At 39.8% G+C, this 22,397-nt stretch overlaps 1 protein-coding gene across 1 annotated transcript; it reads left to right on the top strand.

Annotated features, from left to right (window-relative positions):
- The first annotated feature begins 3,827 nt into the window (after positions 1–3,827).
- LBR (lamin B receptor) lies at positions 3,828–21,834 on the top strand. The gene is made up of 14 exons (XM_056487967.1): positions 3,828–3,973; positions 8,151–8,331; positions 9,807–10,001; positions 11,348–11,431; positions 12,372–12,549; positions 13,141–13,334; positions 13,899–13,953; positions 15,145–15,339; positions 15,959–16,062; positions 16,519–16,644; positions 16,742–16,910; positions 18,120–18,200; positions 18,308–18,430; positions 19,376–21,834. The coding sequence occupies exons 2-14, from the start codon at positions 8,167–8,169 to the stop codon at positions 19,534–19,536; spliced, it is 1,830 nt and encodes a 609-aa protein (XP_056343942.1). The 5' UTR covers positions 3,828–3,973; positions 8,151–8,166; the 3' UTR covers positions 19,537–21,834.
- Positions 21,835–22,397: the final 563 nt, after the last annotated feature.

The raw sequence follows: 22,397 nt of genomic DNA, 5'->3' as shown, positions 1-22,397 counted from the left end.
TGGAGGTCCCTGCAGAAGTCGCTCTGCTCTGTAGCCTCTTGCTGAAGACTAAGAATACAGGTTTAAAAGCCAGAAGACTTCTGGGAAACTGCTTGTGAGTCAGCAAGTACCCAGGGGATGAATGTGGCTTTTCTTTGTACTCAGAATAATTTAAACTTTAAGGTTTTCTCTCTTTCTCTAGAATGAGCACCACTTTCTGTTTAAACATTTACAACTCTTTCAAGGACATAATTTTGCTGCATGGAAATGGGTTTTTTTTACCAATACTTGGAAATCCTGTAGTCTGTGTTTTCCATAAGCCTTCAGAAACTCGACTGTCCCGAGGGCTTTCTGCTGGAGTAATTTAACAGCCGAGCTGCAAAAATGGCAAGGTAAGCAGCCCAGCAGAAGATACAGTAGCCAAAACTCTTATCTCAAGACCCATTTCTTGGAGAATTTCATCAACTTCCCTCAGTCAATAATGAGTCTTATTTATAAATTCACGTACAATACAGAAAGGAAACTCGTTGCTCTGTGGTGGAGATCAAAGTTTCAAGGTGCTTTTTTTCTCTGTCTCTTTTTGCATGTGTATGTGCTCCTCTTCTTACTGCTGAGCCCAGCATGGTTGATAGCCTGAGTATTTTTTTAAAGCTGTTTCTAAAGATAAACGTTTTGTAAAACCTCCCAGAATGCAAGTGTTCAACTTAATTTGCCCACAGCAGCAGTGTTTGTTAGCAGGCTGCTGCTTCATAGGCAGGTTGAAGTTCCAATTCACTACATCATAAATTAATACATGAGGAACTTTTTCCATGGTCAAGGTTGGAATCCCAGCCTTATTGAGGTCTATGCAAAAAAAACGCTTTATTGATTTAGTTAGGTAACATTAAGAGGTTAATCCCAAATCTTTTAATAAGAAGCATTCTACCACTGAAAAAATAGGAAGGAAATTACATACACTAATGGAATAATCCCCAAAATACCTGAGTACACTCACAACACCTTTAAGAAGAGGATCATCAGATTTTAAACATTTGAGAAGCAGAGAGGAGATGGGTTTTGTCCACATTCAGAATTCACACTGCCTTCCAGTTATGTTTTGTGATGTGACACAGTACATGTGTTCTTCACCAGTTTGGCTGCAGCAAGCATATATACAAATGTGTATATATGTGGCATATACACATAGAACATACACACACATGAATATATATATATATATAAATATATGTAAGTATACGTGGGTTGTTTAACAGACTATAAAACCCACCACAATACTATGAGTCTTATGGGTGTTTTCTTCCACTGAAGCAAAGGCCTAATCAGGAGAGGAAACAGAAGCTTATTACCCCACCCACCCCTGTAGCCTCTGCTAAAGCCATTTATCAGAATGTTTCTCAACCTTCTCGTGTTGGCAGCTTTAGGTTTTTGCAACTTTTTATGGGTTATGGGTGATTATGGTGGTGCTGGGGTGCTGGCTAACCTGGGGTATATTAAAGATCTCTTCCAAGCTTGGTGATTCTGGGATTCTTATTAAAATGAAAGCCTAGAGAATTATTTTCTTAGTTTTACATTGTGGGATTGACATGCTTTATTAGATCTTGGCCAATTTCAGACTTAACTTGCAGCAGATCATTTTGGTGGTGGTGATGATGCTGACTGGATTTCACATTTGTCCCGTTTTATAGTTGTCCTGTGACAGTCTCATAAATATTTCTGAAGTAATCTCTCAAATGCATACCAATTATCACTGGCAGAATTGCAATAAACAGTTCTTAGTGGGCCAAGAGGTTTCTAATCCAAGTTCAGTAAACAAATCCAAACCATTTCTCTGAAGGCAAGTTCATTCTCTAAATGAGACTTCAGAAGAAACCCTTCATATTTAAACATATTAATTGTAGGCCAACAAAATGAAGCAGGCTCATTCCAAGCAATACCTGCTGTAATTTAGATTGAACTGCTGAAAACAGTTCTTAACATTATAGTTGTAAACTTGCAGTAGTAAATATAGCAGAAATCTTAGCTGGAAACAATATCCATTATCTGAAGCCAGAAATCAAGCTTCAGTTGCACTCTTTTGTGTAGTAAATTGTCTCAGATAAAGCTGATTGCCTTAGCACAACTAAAAACCAAATTTATTCTGATTGCATTTGTTAAAATCTATGATTATATGTGGCTCTGGTTTGACTGAGTACTTTTAACCTCCTTTAGACATCTTTTACTGCATCATGTAGTGAAAAATACAATAAAGGCTTGACAAACTAAACTGGACCTCTGTGGTACAAAAATATGGGAGATACAAAATGCAATTAAAAAAAATTACTTGCAAAAATTAAAAATATCAAGGATAAGTAGAATTAATAGTAATATATATATATTTTTGTAAGTCACCCAGGAAGTCACCCATTTCCTGCAATCACTTAGAGGAAAAAAGCTTGCCATACTCTTAATTCAAAAATTATAGCTAGAAACTTAAGCCCAAACACAAATAAACAAAGCACCAAACCAACAACAGCAAAAAAAACAACCTCCTAAATATAACAATTATGTCTCAGACAAGTTAAGGTCATGACTACTATGTGGCCTGTTTATGTCAGATCACTTTGGCTGTTATTTTTGATTTTTTTTTTTTTTTTTTAAATTTTATTTTATTGTGATGTTGCTATTGTTTCAAGGTTTTGTGGTTTTTTTTTTTTTATTTGAGGTTTTTGCTGTGTCTGCGTGGTACTAGCAGTTTTTCTGTTCGTGGTCTTGTCTATAAGGAATTTCCCTTCGTTTAGGAAGCTTTATTAGGACAGAGCATCACTTGTTAGACAAATTTAGAAAATTTGGGAGGTCCATCAAGATTGTGTGGACACAAAGACGTCTGTATTTCACTCTTAAAGCACTTCACCACTTTTAAGATCCCAACACTGGAAACAACTAATTTGAACTAAACCTCCACGTTAAGGACAATTTGTTAACTTTTTCACCGCACATTTTGTTTCTGCCTGCTCAAGTATTGCTTAGACTTCCTGATTTCAAAATCTGGCCAGGAACTCAAATGGCCTGACCCAAAAGCACAGGGGTAACCACGGACACGCTGCTGTATTTTAGCCCCTTTTTTATTTTCCTTTTGGAGAGAGTGGGTGTGGTTTTACTGCACTTCTATTACGGTATTTTTACCACACTTTGGCTTTGTCGAGTGCTTGAGGCAGCACAGCCTGTTCTGTCAGTGCAGGAGCACTTGTCTCACCTCTTCAAAAGCCTCCTCTGCTTTTTTTTTTGCCGGTTTTTATTTTTCTTTCGGAGACTCTCGGGTGTTTTCAGTGCGTTTCCCTCACTTTTACCCCGCTCCGGCTTTGTTTGGTGCTGGAGGCGGCACAGCCCGTTGTTCCGTCAGTGCAGGAGCACTCGCCGCCTCCGCTTTCCCGCACTTTTTCACTTTCCTTTTTGAGTGAGAGGGCATATTGTTTTCTGCATTTTTACCACATTTTGTCATCGCTGAGTGCTGGAGGCGCAGGGCTGGAAGAAACACGGCTTGTTCGGACAGCGTAGGAGTACTCGCAGTCCTACCTCCCCCGGCGCCGCGAGTGCTCCGTAAACAAAACCGAGGGTTTTGTTTACCCGGGCGGCGGGGCCTGTGTGGCGCGGGTGGTGTGAGCCTGCCCCCGGGGCCACGCCAGCAGCGACCTTCCCGCCCCTGCCGCCATCAGCGCGGCCGCGGGCGGCGGGCGGGCCGAGCTCCCCCTTCCCTCACGGCGGGGCGGGGCCGCGCGCGCCGCGCCACGGCGGGCGCAGCCAATGGCGCGCGGCCAGCCCGCGATTCAAACGGCGCGTCGGGGCCAATGGGCGCGCTTGGCGGGCGGGCGAGGGGGCGGGGCCGTGCGCGCGGCCGTAACCGTCGCTCGGCGGGGCGGTTGTTCCCCCTCAGCGGAGAGCGGCGCGCGCGCTCGGGCCCCGCTCCCGCCGCTCCGCGGAACCGCCTCCGGCCCGGCCCGGCGCGGGCGGGCTCCAGGTAACAACGGGAACGGCGGGGCGCGCGGGCCCGGGTACTCCCACCGCCTCACCCGCTCCCTCCCCTCCCCTCCCCCCCAGCTTTTCCTTGGCGGCTTTCCCGGCGGGAAGCGCTGCGGCCGATCGCCGCGGCCGCGCCCGGGCCTCGCTCCCGGCGGGCGGCGCGGGGCCCTCTCTCGGCGCCCCGGAGGTGGCGGGGCCGAGCGGCTCCGCTTTGTTGGGCTGCGAGCGGGAACAGGCCGCCGAGGGGCGGCGCGGCCCCTCCCTCCCTCCCTCCCTCCCTCCCTCCCTCCCTTCCCCCGCGGCGGAGGCCCCGCGCCAGGCCGCGGGCGGGGCGGGCCGGGGGCCGGGCCTCCGCCGGCACGTGGGGCCTTCCTGTCAACACCGCCCGCCGCCTCGGGCCCTGCCGCTCCCCTCCGCCCCGGGGCTTCCGGGAGAAAGCCTCTTTGGAGGGAAGATCCTCGGTTCCCAGCCCGGGAGTTGATGGGTTGTTGTTTTTGCCTCGAGGCTTTTTTGTACTTGTTTTTAAGTTGGCTTGGACAGGCTTAGGTGCCTCCACCGTTCTGAACGTAAAGAGAGAGTACTGGTGTTGCTGAAAAGGTTCTTGGTGAATTCAGTAGTAACTTTCCGTGTATTGTTAGCCTTGCCTGTCAGCGTTTTCTTTATTTTCCTGCATTTTTTCTTGCATTCAGCTGGTTCCCTTCTCTGACATCCAGAACGTTATCTAACAGCGCTGAGATGTCAGAATTAGTAAATGGAAGCACTAAGTGTTTGTGAGCTTTGCCTCTTCCAAGACGGCAGGCTTGTTTTGTGTTTATTTATTTTTGAAACTATGTTCCCAGCTTCTACTCATGGGGTGTGATCTCCCTGTGGCTACAAGGTAACAGTCACCACTTTCTCCACACTGAAATATCTTCCCACGTATCTAGTGAGAGTCATTGAGAAGACCAGAAATGCGTGCATAGGGCAATATACTTCTCAGCCAAGTTTCTTTTTAATTATTTCATTCTTGTTTGAGTCAGCAGAAACTTCTATTCTTTACCAACTTTTAAGCTCCAGGGAGATTTGCATTAATTGGCTTGGCTTGGTGTAGGATACAAAGTTCTTTTGATCCTTTCTCTTAGACTCTAGTTTGCTAAAGGAAAATAGTAATGGTTCAGAAAACACAAATTTCATCTCCTGAGTAAGTGACTGAACTTGCAGTCAGGTGTCTGTGCAATGCAGGGTTCATCATATGAGAAAATTTTCTTTGGATTCATATTTTGAGGCCCTGGGAATTCAAAAGTTTGTGCAGAACTGCTGGGAATGTTAGGCTGATGCCAGCAGATATGATGAAAATTATCAGGGGTGTGTAGAGCTTGAAAGAGCAGTAAATTAAAAATGTAATCTCTAAACTGAATTTTTTTGAAAGGCTTCCTGTCTTTTCTCTTCTTGATGCCAGGAATTGTGTTTGTTATCTGAACAGATGAAGGCTGCCTTTAAAAGGTGCAGCTTTTTGAAGTGGGATATAAGGAATGAGGATTGCAAACCTCCCTCACAGGAGGCAATTATTTTTGGTAGGGTAAGAAGTTGCATTTACTTCTTTTAATGTTTAGTGTTTGAGCTTATTATTAAGCTGTAATATTTTAGGAAAAGAATTGAAAAATACGTAAGTTTTCCTATTGATAAGATTGTTCATTTTTTTGCATCAGAAGATATTTCCACTTATTTGTTATTTTGGAATCTCATATTGATGATATGTACCTCAGGCTGAATTACAGGACATTGATTTAGCTACAGGTCTTTCAGCCACATTTTTCAATTTTTTAAAACTAACTTCAGCTCCTTTTGAGAACAAGGTTGGAGGAAGAGAAGGTCTTTCTGCCTTTCACAAGAATGAAATCATCAAGTTACTTTTTCTTTGGGCTTTCTGTTTGCATACAGCATTGCTGGGTTTTGAAATCTGGCAGAGAATTTATTATCCCTGTGGAATTCTATCTAAATTCTGAAGTGGTTGCTATAAATTGAAAAAAACCAGTGTACATGTTCTCAGTAACAACTTCATGAAAAAATCTTTTTGGAAAGATTCTGTTTTTTACTTTGAGGATCCGCCAGTTTTGTCCTGGTCAGGCTCCAGGTTTGCAGCTGATGCCTGAGGTGCTGCAGGCCAGGAGAAGAAACAGCTGGCTGGGGTGTAGGAAGTGCAGCAGGCAGAGGGGAAATGGAGTCATGGATCAGGGTATGACAGCTGGTGACAGCTCTGAGTGCACTCCTCAGAGCTCCGGTGTTCAGACTATTTATGGAAGAGCAGGAAGAAGCTGTGGCTGCTAGAGGCTGGGAAGGAGCAGTAGTAGACATGGATCTAAAGAAGTGCCTTTTGGGTGAGAGAACTGGGCAGGGAGGCAGAAGTGGGATTGAGATCAGACTGAAGCAGAGGTGGCAAAGAGGAACCAGGACTGGTTTGGTGAACAAGGGCAGAAAAGGTAGAAAATCCACAAAGACTCCAAAACAGGGGGTAAGGAGAGAATGGAGGATTTGAAATGAAAATATGGAAGTCATAAGAAATGAGGCTATGAATTTGAAGGGTTTAAGCTGACTGGGATAAAAGAAAGTTGGAGGAGTGGGAATTCAGGAAGAATAAGACGGAAACTGGGACAAGAAACACTAGTTAGAAGGCAGAAGAGCTGGAGTAGTACATGCCTAACAAGCACAGACTAGAACTCATAATTTTTCTGACTGGCTAGTGTCAGTGAAACCAAATTATAAAACTTTTTTTTTTTCTTTTTCTTTCTCCAAGTATTTTACATCCAAGGAGATAGACAGATGTTTATGTTCTGAAGCAGTTTGGAGTATTAGTAATAAAATACATATGAGGGAATTCTGCTGAGTTTTTTGGTGTTTTTTTTTATTTGGAGAGCTACACAGGTGTAACATTTAACAGCAGCAGCAATGTCAGAAAGAGCCAGAATAAATGTTGATTGTAAAACCTCACTGAGCCCCATCCCCCTTCAATGTCTGAAGGTCTGTGATTGAATATTAACAGTATTTTTTCCCCAAGAATCATAGCTTTTCACTGCAGGTTAGTTAATATGTAATGATTATCTAGTTAAAGACTTGTATTTACCTTAGTTTGTGTGGCCTCACAAGTTATTTATAAAGCAAACAAGTTAAAATGAAATGCTTTGACACCAACATTTTGTGCTTTGTGTGTTGTCCCTGTCCCTGCCATCCCCTCTGAGCTCCCGTGTTGGTTGTACACATGGTGTCAGTACAAATGTTAGTGTGTATTTAACCATAGACTTTTAAGGTAGTCTCACTTGATACATTGAGATTAAGAGTATACTCTACTTCAGATATCTGTTTTCAGAAGGCAGTGACATAACATGAAGTACTTTACAAATCGTTCTACAGGATTTTACACTTAAAAACAACTTTCTCTAAATTGTGGTTGTAGTTTTTTTCCCAGCACCTAGTGAGGTGAAGGGTAGCAGTCACACCACATTTTGTTAATATCAAGTAAAAAACTGATGATGCAGACAAGGGGGATGGAATTTAGATTTTCAGGTTGCTGTGTGATTCCTCTGCTGTGTTTTGTTTTCCCATGGGACCCTGGAAAAGGCATTATGTCTTTGTGCTAACGAGGTAGAAAAGAAAAATATTCAACTCAGACAGAAGCTTAAATCCTGAAGTTTTCTAACTTTTGGGTGTTTGGCATAATAAATTGAAGAAAGTGTATAACATGGCTGTAAGTTTTGAAGAGATTGGGGATGTTTAATGTTTAGAAATCATCACTTCTGTCATTTCTGTGGAACCACAGGAAACAGGGTTAGAGGACACTTCAATACCATGTAATTTGCATTTCCCTCTAGATAAGATGAGCTTCATTATGTAATTTTGGTCAAAGATGTGCTTTGCCTGATGGAGATTGTATGTCATAGTTCAGTTCTAGTCTGATACATCTGAATGTTTTTCCAAAACATGCAACTTCAATCTTCTCTCTATTTTAAGACTATTTCTTCTGTCTACTGATGATTTGGAAAAGAGATCACTGCTATTTTCTTATCACACAGCTTTTTCCCTATTTAAAGTTGAGACTTGTTGTAAATGTCCCCTTTTCAGTTGCATGATACAGAAAGAGGGTAGGGGAAAATGAAGCCTAATGTTCAGCTGTCATGTGGACTGACTGATTTATTTTCTAGGGATTCTGTTTGGAAAATGCCAAGCCGGAAGTATGCTGATGGCGAGGTGGTGATGGGCCGCTGGCCAGGAAGTGTCCTGTACTATGAGGTACAAGTGACCAGTTATGATGATGTTGCTCATCTTTATACTGTCAAGTACAAAGATGGAACTGAACTTGCCCTGAAAGAAAGTGATATAAGGGTGAGTACACATGTATTTCATTATCAGTACTTCAGCTTATGATTGGGTAGTTATTTTGCAAGTTTTTGTTGACTGTGTCTTCAAGGAATTGGTGCTAAATACAAGTTTTTTCCTATGTGACACCTCAAGTAGAAGTTCAGAATGACCCCATCTTGAAAGTGTAATGGTTGTTTTATTTATGTAAAAAAAAATTGTATTTTTGAGGAAAACCAAGTCTGATCCTTCAGGAAATCTATAGCATGATTTTTCGTGAAAGATTGGTTTCAGTACCTTACAAAGGTATCCGTTGGTGATACTAATTTCGTGGTTTTCTGTCTTTAAATAATAAAATTTGGTAACAAATGGGAAGATGCAGTTCACTGTAAGTTTAAACAGTGCATGCCCTTCAAGCACGTACTTAAAACATGTGCAAATAGCTTTTACTGGTTTGGGTCCTCAGAGGCTTCAGTGGGGTATTTTGCTGTGTTTTTGACAATTACAAACTCTTGAGAAAGGTTCAGGTCATATACATATCTTTATTATTTCATTTTTTGTTACTAGTAAAGGCTTTTAAAACTTTATAGAAGTGTCAGTTGAAAATTAATAATGCAGGAGGAAAAAGCCCTGTTTGAATGTTCACTGTAGTTCATTCCTATAGCCCGTTCCAAAACCTGCATAGGTTCAAAGCCAGCTTGTGTGTCTCTATCTGAACTATAGTGTCACTTCTTGTGACAGTGGCAGTGTCCATGCCCAGTAACTGGCTTTCTTTTTTGGGACCAAAATGTTTCTGCCTTGAGGTAGGCAACTGTTTCCACTGTTTCAAGGCTTTCTGATTTGTTACTTGTGCATACAGGTTAGCAGACTCAAGCTGGGAAGATGCTTTTCTTTGTCCTGAAACATTTATGCATTGTATAAATTGCATTGTGGAAATTTTACATGGGGAGATCAGCTTTATAGACTTCACAGGGAAATCAAACAGTGCTTTTGAAGTAAACTGTTTATGTAATTAGTTACCAGATATAATGAAATTATTAGGCTGACTTGGGTTTTTTTAGTGTTGATTTGCCCTGTGTTGCCTCACACAGGTGATGAGCCTTGCTGTGGCAAATGCATTAATAAAGCTGAGTAGTGCAAGTGAGAGCAGCCTCTGAGGACTTAGGAGACAGCTCTCAGTTCCTTACCCTGTGCACAGGATTGTGAGAGGATGGTGTGCTTAACAGCTTGGTGTTCACTTTGGTAGCTTACATCCATAGCCCCATTTCTGTAGCTTCAACAGGAATTGCCAGCAGCAGTTGGACTTGGAACAGGCTTGTTTGGGAATTGCCAGCAAAATGAGTATTCTGCAGTTGCTCTTTCTTAGCAGCCCTTGTAGAGCATCAGTAGAAGAAACACAACTACAGAACTGTATGCCAGCACAGTCATCACAAAAACCCCCCAAGTTTCTAAAATTATTCTTTGAGAGATAAGATTTGGCTTTCTTTCCATCTTTCTTTTAGTCACAGTCATCATTCAAGCCCAGGAAGAGCCAGTCTTCTTCAAGTTCTCCCTCCAGAAGAAGTAACACCAGGTCCCGCTCTCGCTCTCGGTCTCCTGGTCGGCCAGCAAGGGGCAGGCGTCGTTCTGCTTCCCAGAGCAGGGAGCACAAAGATGACAAAAAGAAAACCATTCAGGAGACCACCTTAGCTCTACCGGTATTAGTTTTGTTTGTTGGTTTTTTTTGTGTGGGGGTTTGCTGGATTTTTATTAAAAGAAACTTTTGCTATTTGTGAAAAACTGGTTTTATGCAGACTGGGTTTATCATTGTAAAAGCCAGCTGCTGTTCATGTTCTTTGGACAGAATAATTATCTGCAAAAGTATATCTCAGAGCAGTCTTTTTTTTTCCTTTAGAAATAGGGTTTCTAGCTTCCAACATTTGAGGAAATTGTTGATAGGTAAACCAAGGTTATAAAGTTCCATTTGAACGTGGATACTGCAAAATTCTCGGTGTGCAAACAAACAGAGGTTTTTTTTTATATTTAATATTCGAGTAATTTTTAGCCATGTGCTTCCACTTGTGAAATGGGGCAAAGGGAAGTTGGCTTCCTTTTAGATGTGTTAATTGATACATTGCAGGTAGGTATTAGGAGTTAAAATAAAATTAGTTCTGTTACCATACACAGTTTATTACAGTAGGAATGGAAAATACGCAGTGTGGAATATTTATATGTGACCTTGGTGATGGATAATATTGCAAAACTCGCTTAATTATATAAACTAACCTGTAGGGATTTCTGAGTTTACCAATATCTGATGTTTAGCTGAAATTTATTAGGTTTGTTCTTGCAATTTTTGTGAAGATTGAGTGCGAAAAATGATTCTGGTGATCTTTAAGTGAAGAGGAATAGAGGTGATGTTTCTCTATGAAGAGATCTATGAAGAGCATTTCCTCTGCCTCTTGGGCCCTTGAGATGGCTTCTCACTTGTCTGAGACACAGTCCCTTGAACTGAAAATTCATTCTGCTGTTCTATTGAAAATGAACAGGTTTTAGTCAGGTTTCAGCTAAACTAAACCAGATTAATATGTGCTAGCTAGATAGGTTTAGTAAATTGCTGCTCTTAGGCACTGAAATAGTAGTGGGGTTTGTTTTGCAGTGAGCTCTTTTGAGTTGTGTGATCCAGTGCCTGTGGATCACAAACTGGTTTTAAGTAGTTTTTTAGCCAGCAGCTACTGTTTACTTTTTGTACTTTTAACCTTTTGGGATAAAATGGTTAAAAAATCTTTGGTGGTTTTGTCCTGGCTTCTGTCTGAGGAGTAGGATTAATCTGTTAGCTCTTGTATGACTGGAAAGACCGGGTTCTCTTCAACAAAACTTTAGCCGAAATAAACATATGAGTCATGTCTTCCCAGAGCTGTGTAAGCTAGACTCATGAGAAGAATTTTTATGAGGGAATTTATTTCTTTAAAGATATTTTATGGAAAATCAAACTTTCGTTTCTGCATAACTGTGCCATATATAGGACACTGAAAGCTTAAACTGTGTTTCTTCTTTTTACCAGAAACCAAGTGAGAATAACACCAAGAGGTACAATGGTGAACCTGAAAGTACAGAAAAAAATGACACGTCCTGCATCATCTTGGAGGTAGGAACACAGAATTGCCCTTAGCATTTTTTGTCACATTTCTAGGTAGGCTCTCCCCAAAATTCCTAGAAAAGAGCAGTACAATAATCAAGTTTTGCAGCAGACCTCTCATTAGGGGCAGAAATGAGCCAAGACAGACTTTCATTTAACAACGTGAAAAGAGTCCTGGTTTATTATTCTTTACAGCTTTGCCATCCTGACTGTGCTGCAGCAAGCTCCTACTGTAGGGTGCAATTGCAGACTCTGACTGCTGGCTGTTTCCTGCTGGACTATGACTGCAAGTATTGCTTTGCAGACTCTGAATGCAGGCTTTACCTAGCTCGACTATGACTGCAGGGTGCAACTCCATTAGGGCTAGACTGACCTCATAGCAGATCTTTTACTGCAGCAACTCTCTCTCCCTTGTTTTGTTCTTCTTTGTGTCTCTGTTCCTTCTTCCTCAGGGCTCCTCTACCTCCTCCAAGTCCTTTTCCTCCAAGATCCCCCTGACCAACCCATCCCACCCCTTTTATCACACTTGCAACTCATTCAGAGCAAGGCTGTTCCTCTTCTTTGGTAACTAGTACAATTTTGACTTATTAGGAGTGAGGTTTCCTGTAATCCCTTCTTCTACACTTACAATCAAGCAGAAATATAAGGCAAAGTAAACTTAGAGGTGAAGTAAGTTTGCTACAAAGAAAGTGATTGTTACCTAATGCCCAGGCATATGGAAGGGAAAGGAGGAGGGTGGCAGTGAATGATCTGTATTGGAACTGCTGCTGATCTGTAATCATGGCCTAATAGGTTACAGTGCCTGATTTTACCAGTCTTTTTATATGAATGGATGATTGTGTATTGGTGTTTAATAGTGAGTAATGTCCTCTGAAATACAAAATACTGGAGTAAAATAAAGTAAAATCACTGGGAAACTTTTTAGTAAGTTATTTTTATTCATTCACAGCAAAAGTTAAAACCAGACCTGGAAATGAAGCGTGTGCTTGAGCAGTACAGCTTGCGTCCAAGGAAGGATGACAGGAAGAGAGAAGAGATCTATTCAGAGAAAAAGACTTTTGTGGCTGTAAAACCAGTTGAGAAAGTACCTACAAAAACGAAGGATCTAGAGTTTGGAGGAAGAATTGGTATGTATGCAAATTATCTTAATAGTTGAAAATTAGTACTATTTTGTGTGGTTTTACTTGCTGACCATTCTGTCATGTCAAGAACTGCTTTTTAGACCTTGGCTGCAGAATTCAGAGTAAAATTTTTGTGTTTCACTTGATTTGGTGGCAGTCGAACCTTCTTTTGCCCTTGGTTCTTGTGTGAAACGCAGCTAAGATCTTGTGCCATCCCTTGCACAGTGAGATTTAAATATTTCTAGATTAAAGAATAACCAGCAAGCATTTTCAAAATTACATTCAATTTCAAAATTACATTTACAGTTTTTAATTTATTTTACTTTTTCAAAATTTAAGTGTTTGAAGCTTTGACAGTCAAGTATTTCTAGATAGTTTTTGGTTATTTTTGAAGGGATGCAATGAGTGTGATCCTGCGGTAGAAGGGAGTGAGAAGAATGTCTCAGTGTGCTGCTATGTGGCTATGGGGTTGCTGCTGTCTTGTTCAGTGGAAGACAATGACAGCCTCTTCTTTGTTACTGAAGTTTTTTTTAGTGGGATTGAAACTATTTGTTTTATTTTCTGTGCTTACCTTCTAACATGCCCTGATGTTTACAGGGACCTTCACACTGATACTTTTCCTGCCTGCTACTGTATTGTACTTGCTGTCGATGTGCAAACAAGATGATCCGAGTCTCCTGAACTTCCCTCCTTTGCCAGCACTTGAGAGTCTTTGGGAGTGGAGGGTGTTTGGTATCACTCTTCTGTGGTTTTTCCTTCAAGCTGCGTTTCACTTGCTGCCAATTGGAAAGGTAGGCTGTTGGGAGCAATTGGGTCTTTATGGGCAGCTAAACTGTATGCTGGGCTAGAAGATGGGGTGTGTTCTGATACAGTGAATTTGAAAGCAATTTAATGAGCTTTTTCATAATAAACTGGAATATAGCTGCTGCAGACTTCTGTAGGCTTAAAACAGCACAGCTGGTCAAGAATTTTTGCATTTCAGAGCCTTACTTTAGAGAAGGCAGAAGGCATTTTGTAGGCATTCGGGTCAAAGTGTGGATAAACTTTGCCTGATAGAATTCTAGAAGAATTTTGGGTGTACATGCTGTATATGTTCACAGTGATTGTAGCAGTTCTGCTTCTTGAACTGGTTAGAAAGAGGTTTATTTTTATAAACATTTTTATTTGAAACTCTTAGTCTTTTTAATTTACTATCCAGAGTATGTTTTTTCGAACAATGCATGAGCTTCAGGTTTGAGTGTGTCCAACTGGTTGCTTTCACTGAACGTCTTTCTGACAGAGTTGAGCTTGATTTTCCTCCCTTGAAGGGGCCACAGAAAATGTTTTATTGAACATAAATATTTTATTCTTCTTAGGTTGTAGAAGGCCTGCCCCTTTCCAATGGAAGGAAACTACAGTACCGGATAAACGGTAAGCGTGTTGCAGTTGGTTATTCTGAAACTGATTCCATTGTGGGAATTGCAGTGCTCAGCATCATAAAATACAAAAGTTGAAAGATACAGTTTGACCAGAGAGCGTATCTGTTGAAAATCTTGAATAAAATAGGATGAGCCTTTTCTTGGAAAAAGATGGTTAGTAATCATCAGGAAATAAGTGTCCCAAGAGCAAGACATTGCACTCTACGGGGATGGTAGTGGAATCCAAATACTACATCAAAAAACCGAGTTTTGTCATAGTCTGGTAATATGCACCATTTTAAAGTTGGAATAGGGATGTAAGTATTAGAAACAAGGGGAAATCCATCCTGCAGAACTGAGTCTTGTTGAGGCTGTCTCATACCTGTCTTGGTCTTGGACTTTTATCTTTAGTCATGCCATAGTGCTGCAGTTCTTTGTGCATTCTGATAAAAGAAGGAAATAACCTACATAATTTGGGTCATTAAAAAGAAAAAGCCATTGTCTTGATTCTTCAAGGGCTAATTTTAAAAGCTTTTTTGTGGAAAGGTAAGGACAGGAGGTACTGGACATGAAGTGAAATACAGGAGGTTCCATCTGAACTAGAGCAGATGAGCTCTGGAGGTTCCTTCTGACTCAACTCCTGTGACCCTGTGAAGGGATCCATAGGAAGTGCTTAGCTGAGAGCAGCAGAGAACTGCCTGCTCCTATTTGGGCATCAATCCATTCAGCATGATTTTATGCTCTCAGAGTATGCAAAAGTTTGTATTGAAGTTTTGACTTGATAAGTCATTTTAATACTGCTATCTGTACCAAGGTATATGTGAAGATGATTCAAAGATGAGAATATGGTTGTCTCAGCTGTCCCACAGATAAGATTTTGTGACCTGCTCTCATTATCCATTAGTAGTGTCAATGTCCGTTTTTCCACTAAAATCCGAAATTGGACCTTACGGAAAAAAAACTGAGAAGCATTCAGAGTGTCCTGCCTCCTGTCCTTTTGATGAGCACAGTTTCAGGGCTTAGAGTCTCTTGGTTTTATTGCTGTGCCCCTGAAGTTTGAACCATGGGATGTCCAAGATGTTACTGGAATATGGAGAAATATTGGAAGAAGTAAAAATGCAGAAAGGTTGGATTAGTAGGTCTGACTAGAATGATATTTTTCTTTTGAATTGGGACTAATATGTCTGTCTTCTACATCCTCTAGGGTTTTATGCTTTTATTTTGACTGCTGCAGCTATTGGAGTTTTATTATACTTTCAGTTTGAGCTTCACTATTTGTACGATCACTTCGTGCAGTTTGCAGTGTCAGCTGCAGCTTTTTCTTTGGCACTGAGCATTTATCTGTACGTTCGATCCCTGAAAGCACCCGAGGAGGAGCTAGCACCAGGTGGAAATTCTGGTGAGTTAGAACATTCTGGATAATTTATTTTCAAATTGTTAGTTTCATTTTTACAAATTAAAGGCTAGATTTAGGGCTGGTTATTATAAAACTGTGACTTTTACTTTGCTTTGTGAAGTGCTTTTTTTTTTTTTAGAGGTGGGGGGGTTCCCCACATATTGTAAAGTATTTTCCTTCTTGTTCACCTTTTTTGATGGGTGGGTAATTGTCACAGCTAAAGGGAGTTCTTTTTCCCAGACAAAAGCAATTAAGAGGAGAAAATGTAAAATTAATTCATGCCATATGATCATGTTCGTAGACACTGTTATGTGAACTTCAGGATAAGGCTTAAAATAAAGAAGGGACAAGTGTCAGGGAGAACTTCTAAAGTGGCTAGTCTTAATAATTAAAATATTAAGGCATCTTAAAATACAAACTATGTAGATTTTATTTTGTGTTTTGCACATACTCTTAAATTTTTTTCTTTTTTTTTTTTTTTTTTTTTTTTGGTAATCTGAAGGCTCCTAAAAATTTGTAAGGAGAGAACATTAGTGGAAAGTGAGATTTTATTTATGGGGAGGAGTGTAGTGGCAGATAAAAGGAAGAGTATTTGCTAACAGAGGTTGTGTCTTACCTGCAGGGTATTTTATTTACGATTTTTTTACTGGACATGAATTAAACCCTCGTATTGGCAGTTTTGACCTCAAATTCTTCTGTGAGTTGCGTCCAGGATTAATTGGCTGGGTGAGTCAGTAATCTGAGTTATTATATTTGCTTAAATATTACACAGAGGGATTTTTACACACACACACGCACACACACACACACACACATAATTGATATTAAGGGGATATTTACTTATTTATTTATTTATTTACAAATACTATATATATACTTATAAATGAGTACTGAGAAACAGTTCCAGATTGAAAAACAAGAAATTACTGCTTTTATTCACTTGAAGGAAATTTCTAGTTTCTTTGTTTTGTGGCAAATGAAAGCCATTTTTAAAGTATTCATATGTTGAGGTTATACAGCTTCAGAAATGTGGTTTGTTGCAAACTGACTTGTGGAATAGTTTATTGTTTTCTAAAACTTAAATGTTGGTCAAAAATACCTGTGTTAAAGTGTCCTCTAATATAATAGAAAAGATCACTTTCTTTTAAAGTAAATTTTAAAATAAAATCTTTTTTAATTTAGGTTGTTATAAACTTGGCAATGCTCTTGGCTGAGATGAAGATCCACAATCTCAGTATGCCATCCCTGTCCATGATTCTTGTGAACAGCTTCCAGTTTCTCTATGTGGTGGATGCTCTTTGGTTTGAGGTAAATGCCTGTCTTCTTCAACTGTTTCCATTTCTAATTACAATGTTAAGAGTAGGAGGCTTTGGAAATGCTAAAATTCCTTCCTCCTTGTTTCTAGGAAGCTGTTTTGACTACAATGGACATTACCCATGATGGATTTGGATTCATGCTGGCGTTTGGAGATTTGGTGTGGGTTCCATTTGTCTACAGCCTGCAGGCCTTCTACTTAGTGGGTCATCCCACCACAATTACTTGGCCTGTTGCTGCTGCAATTACTGTCCTGAACTGTAAGTTACAGTATATGTTATTCTTGCTGTTGGTTGCAACATAGTTCTGATTTTGTTTCTTTGAGATGGGAGGTGAAGCTTTCTCTCAGATGCAGCAGTCATTGTCTGGCTACTGTGAAATACAAAGAATATAATAAATCCTCATTTTAGCAAATGAAGGATAGGTGAGACTCTGAACAGCTAATTGCTCTGTTGAGAAGCAGCTGTGGGTGGTTGCTGTCTGGAGTTGAAGAAATGACTTAACATATTTTGAATTTTATAGATGCCTTTTTAAGTCAATCTGCGTGACTCATAAAAAAAAAAGTCAGTACCTTGTTGGCTAAGCTCTGCTGAATCTAGGGAAAAAATAACTATTTGCATCTCCTTCCCTGATGACCATAGTTACAAACACCTTAGTAGAAAACATACTTTTTTCATCAAAACTAAGTACTTTGAGAAAAAAATCTCACATCTCTAGGCAACCTTAAATTTGCACCAATATAGCCTTGTTGTCCCTGTTATCTGAATAGGAAACCCAAAAAAACCCACTCATATTTTGTAGACATGACAAAGAGTTGGAAGTAATGAGAAGACATACAACTTAATAGGTGCAATAATGAAACACAAAATAATTTTTTCGTCTTAACCTTATGTTTTTTCTTGGGTTTCTATTTATTTTCTTAAAATAACATTTATTCAAAGTATGTTATGATCATCTTTTTTCAATGCAGCTTTGGAAAAAGCAAGTTCAAGTTGCTGTGAAAATTATGGGAGATACTAATTTAAAACCCAGATAATTCATTGCCTGGTTCTTTTATTATGATCTTGTAAAAATGGGTGGTCAGTTTATGGAGTAGGTGCTGCAACAAAGTGCTAGGCTGGTAAATAGAGCTGTAATCATACAAAGTGTAGCACTTGTGTGAAATTATGTGAATTTTGAACTCAGTGTTACATTAAAAAACTCAGATATAGATGTAAAAGTAGATGTGAAAATAAAGGTTCTTCAGAATCTCTTCAAAGTTAGTCAGTAATGTGAAGGAGCATATGGAATGCAGGTTTCCAATGGCATTTCTATCTTGTTAGATCTCTGAGAACTAGAAAATATCACTTGAATCTCTGAGGGAAAGACTTTGATAGAATAAATGTGACAAATGGCATGTGAGTGCTTTTGTTGAAGCTGAGAAAACTGAAAAATACTGAAAATGCAAAATACATCGTGTTTATTTTCAGGTATTGGGTATTACATATTCCGTAGTGCAAATTCTCAGAAGAACAATTTCCGACGGAATCCAGCAGATCCCAAGTTGGCCAGTGAGTAATTTTTTTTATTTCATTGGCTGGGATTTTATTCAATGACTCCTTGTAGAATTTAAATACATATTTCAATCACTGGATTGACCACAATACTCTGTTCACAGATCTGAAATTTATACCCACTGCAACTGGAAAAGGGCTTCTGGTCACGGGTTGGTGGGGTTTTGTTCGTCACCCTAATTACCTTGGTGACATCATCATGGCTCTGGCCTGGTCCCTACCCTGTGGTAAGTTTCAGAGACTAAAGTGGATTTTAGCAAAAATGCTTTTATGTTTTGCATCTGACTGAGTTTGAAAGCCAAGTAATTATTTGAGATATTGAATAGCAGATTTCTGTGTCATAATCTAATGCAACACAATTTCTCTTCCATTTTGCCCTAACTTGCTGCAGATTTAACATATACTTAAGATTTTACTCATCTTTCTGACACTTTATCATTCAATAAGCATGGGACTTACTTGCTAATTAGCTGTTCTTTGAATTTTTTAGGCTAGTGAGTGTGTTTTCAGCTGAAGTTCCCCGAAAGTGAGAGTTTGCTTGGAGACAAGGGTTATCAGATACAGGAATGACTTGAAGTGAAATACATTAAAAAAAAAAATCATCAAACACAGTGACATTATCTTGCAAAGTGTTTGTTAATCACACACAGTGTTCCTTGTACTGGGGACACAGCACTCAGGTGGGGTCTCTGGAGAGCAGAGTAGTGGGTTAGAATCAGAACCTGCTGCCACGTTCCTCCTGATGCAGCCCAGAGTACAGTTGGGTTTTTGGGCTACAGTCTCACATTTGAGTCATTCCCAATTCTTTTCATCCACAAGTCAAGTCGTGTGATCTGAGCAAAGCTGGACTCAGGTCTGCAGCCAAAATAGAATAAACCTTGTGTGGGGCAGTTCAATGATGACTGGAAATCTGCTTTTGATGACTAAAGAAATTTAAATATATGCCAGCTTTGCGTGCACTGAGAGTAAAATTGGTAGGTTTTGTGACTCTAAATTTTAAGAATTACTTTCTGTGGGTTTGTGGATCTTTTTTTATCTGCATGTAACATGTCTCACAATGTTTGCACTGTCTTGTTGAATATTTGAAGAGTCTGTCACCAGCTTTGAACATGTTAATAGCTAGCATCTCTGGATTTTTGTCCTGTATCTGAGTTAACTTTCTCCCTTTGCAGGTTTTAATCACATTTTACCCTATTTCTACGTGATCTATTTCATCTGCTTGCTTGTGCATCGAGAGGCTCGTGACGAACACCACTGTAAGCAGAAGTATGGCTTGGCCTGGGAGAGGTATTGCCAGCGCGTCCCGTACCGCATATTCCCCTACATCTACTAGAGCACTCCAGGGGTTGGTGGGCACAGCACTGCTACAGTTAGTTTCCTTGCAGAGAAGAAGATACCTCTTACCTTTGCACTTGGTCATTTGTTATTTAGGCTTTTAAAGAAAACAAAACAAGCAAAACCCGATCAAACGCTGGAGTGCATCAAAGGCGTTACTTACAAGTAAACTTCAAGATGTGAGTTATGTGAACTTGACTGGCTGTGACTTCAATTTTTAAAGAATTGTGAATTTTCAAAATTCTTCGAGCCCTAATTTTTTCAAGCTAAATTTTATCTAGGATTCTGAGTTTACATTTTTTATTGCATTTAATTAAGCACTGTGATGTAAAGTATATTATTTTCTTAATACAATAAATGCTGAAATTCCATCCAGTTCATTTTTTGGTGTTACTCGTACCATCTAACTTCAGATGTCCAGTTTAGTTGCCTAAATTGGAGAAGCAGCAGGGTCTTTTTGGTCAGTGGAGCTGGAAGCAGAGAATTTGACCCATGTGAGGGGCCTGCAGCCCCACGGCCAGACCTGGCACAGCTCAGCTGGATGGTTGTTCCCCTCCTAGCTTTTCATTGATGGCATTTTTTTGGTCAGAGAGGCTCAGCTGGCCCCTCCTGCCCTGCACCTGCAGGAGGACAAGGAGATGAAACTGGGAGAAGGGGCACAGCTGTTCCCTTCTCCCACCCCATGTTGTTGAGGCAGTTCCAGCACAGCCCAGGGCAGCTCTGAGCTGCTGCCTGGCAGCAGCCCTGGCCCTAGAGATGGAAGCCACGCTTGTGGCTCACACTCCTGCAGGGAGGTGAAACACTTCAAACACTTGCTGTGGCTGTGAAAGGGAATAGTGAGCCCTCAGCTTGCCTTTGGCATTGAACATGGGGTAAAAAGTGTGCAGTGTCTGCCTGTGAGGCACAAAAGGATAAAATTACTGCAGTTGGCTTCTTCTGATCTTTGTAAATTAAGTCTTAATGTACCATAGTGTTTACCAAGTGTGTATAATAAAGCCTCCACGTTTTTGCTGTACAGTGTTTGGGTTTGAAAAATGCAACAGCTTTTTTAGAAACAGGAGAAATCAGTAACTAAACCAATTCCAGTAATTTTTTAAAAGTTAATTGAATAAAGGATTTTGTAAATTAATGTAGTTAATTCTTGAAACAATTAAAATGTTCATTTAAATATTTGTATTGACAGATATGCTATGAAATTATAGGAAATGCTCCTCAATCCAAAGTTGTTTTTTTGGTTTCTTTTTGTTTTTAATTTGGCATTGCTACCTCATATGTAGGTGTTGCCTTTTGTACTGTTGCAGATAGAGAAATAGCTATTTTTTTGCTATTGCTATTTAAAACAACATTTTTTACATGAGCCTGTGGTTAAACTCAACCACTTTCTAATATATTTTTGTATATATTTGACTTTTAACTAATGTATGTGTTCTGGTCACTAGCTGTGTTCTTTGTCTAACTGGCTGTAAATGAGATGCCCTTGTGGTATTTACTTCATAAGTAGAATAATTTTACTGAAATACTCTTGCTTAATTAATTAGCTTTTATTCTGTTGTCACAAGTAAGAGCCTTTCACACACTTTGTACATGAGGTTTATAGCACAAGTTGCCCTGAAAAGCTTACTAGAATATTAAATATAGTGCAGATACTTCTGCACTTGCTTGCCAGGAGTGTTCCTAATAAATTGGAATGTTATTTATCATTTTTTTCAGTTATTTTAAAATGCTGATGTAATTGAAATTTAGCATGTGATTTTTTAAAAAAAAAATAAAATAACCTATTTTGTACGGGCATTTTTTAAAGATAATTGTACAATTGAAGTGTATATAATGTAGCTTGATTGTTGGTGTTGTAAGGAAATTGTTTTAAGACAAGTACTTTGATTGCTGGCAGAAAATAGCAGTGCCTCTAACAAGACTCGAGAGAATTCACTCCTGTGAAGCAGCAGATTAAACTGGGATAGGGCTGTTTTCAATCCTTGCTGAGTGAATTTATGGGAAATGGAGAAATCATTAAATGGCCCTGGTGTGCAGCTGGTGTTTTAAAATCTGCTGAAGGAAGGGGCACTTTGATTCCTCAGCCTGTAAAGCAGGAGCTGCTCCTGCTGCTGTTCCCAGTTTTATCTGTTGCCACCCAAGATTGTTGAAATGTCATTCAGAGCCCTTGTCTTTCAGAATCTGATCCTGACCAATGACAACTTCATTACATGCTGAATTCTATGTGAATTTGATTTTGAAGTAACTGTTTTTAATACAAAGCAAGCCCATGAGCTAAAATAAAGGTTTTGCTTAAAACTAAGTAGTGCATTCTTTTCCTAGTGCATGGGGATGCCTGATAAAAATGAAACTTATTTTCCTTATTTAGTACAGGTGTGAGTTTGAAGTTCCTGTTGTACCTGTGTTTGTGGGCTGTGTTATGGGCTCATGTGTGGTGCTTCTCTTAGTCTGCCTGGACATTTTTTTTTCCTTTCTGCTACTCCAAAAGACCCCTTTAATTTCAGCTGTAAAAGTACAAAATTGACACTCAATTTGCCTAAAGGATATTGTATTTTCCCCCACAGCCTCTATTAGAAGTCAAAACCAAATCCAATTAGGCTGTATCCACATAAAGTGTTACTACACTGGAAATAAATGTAAGTTTTACCTACAAGACTCTAGTAGAAATATGATATAGGAACAGGAATGATAGTTTTGCTTACAGAAGGATATTTACCCACAGGTAATATTTGTTTAAATTACATTTACCAGAGCTCATGAAAAACTTACCAGAAGCACAGTTCTTGCCTCTTGGAGAGTGAAAGCTGTTTGGGGGAGTGGGTGGAAAACCTTTCCCTGTGTGTGGATGGAGAACATATTGCACTG

Source organism: Oenanthe melanoleuca, chromosome 3, assembly GCF_029582105.1.
Source record: "Oenanthe melanoleuca isolate GR-GAL-2019-014 chromosome 3, OMel1.0, whole genome shotgun sequence".
Classification (NCBI taxonomy): domain Eukaryota; kingdom Metazoa; phylum Chordata; class Aves; order Passeriformes; family Muscicapidae; genus Oenanthe; species Oenanthe melanoleuca.
Note: the sequence above shows the minus strand (reverse complement) of the source record. Positions and strands in the feature narration are given on the sequence as shown.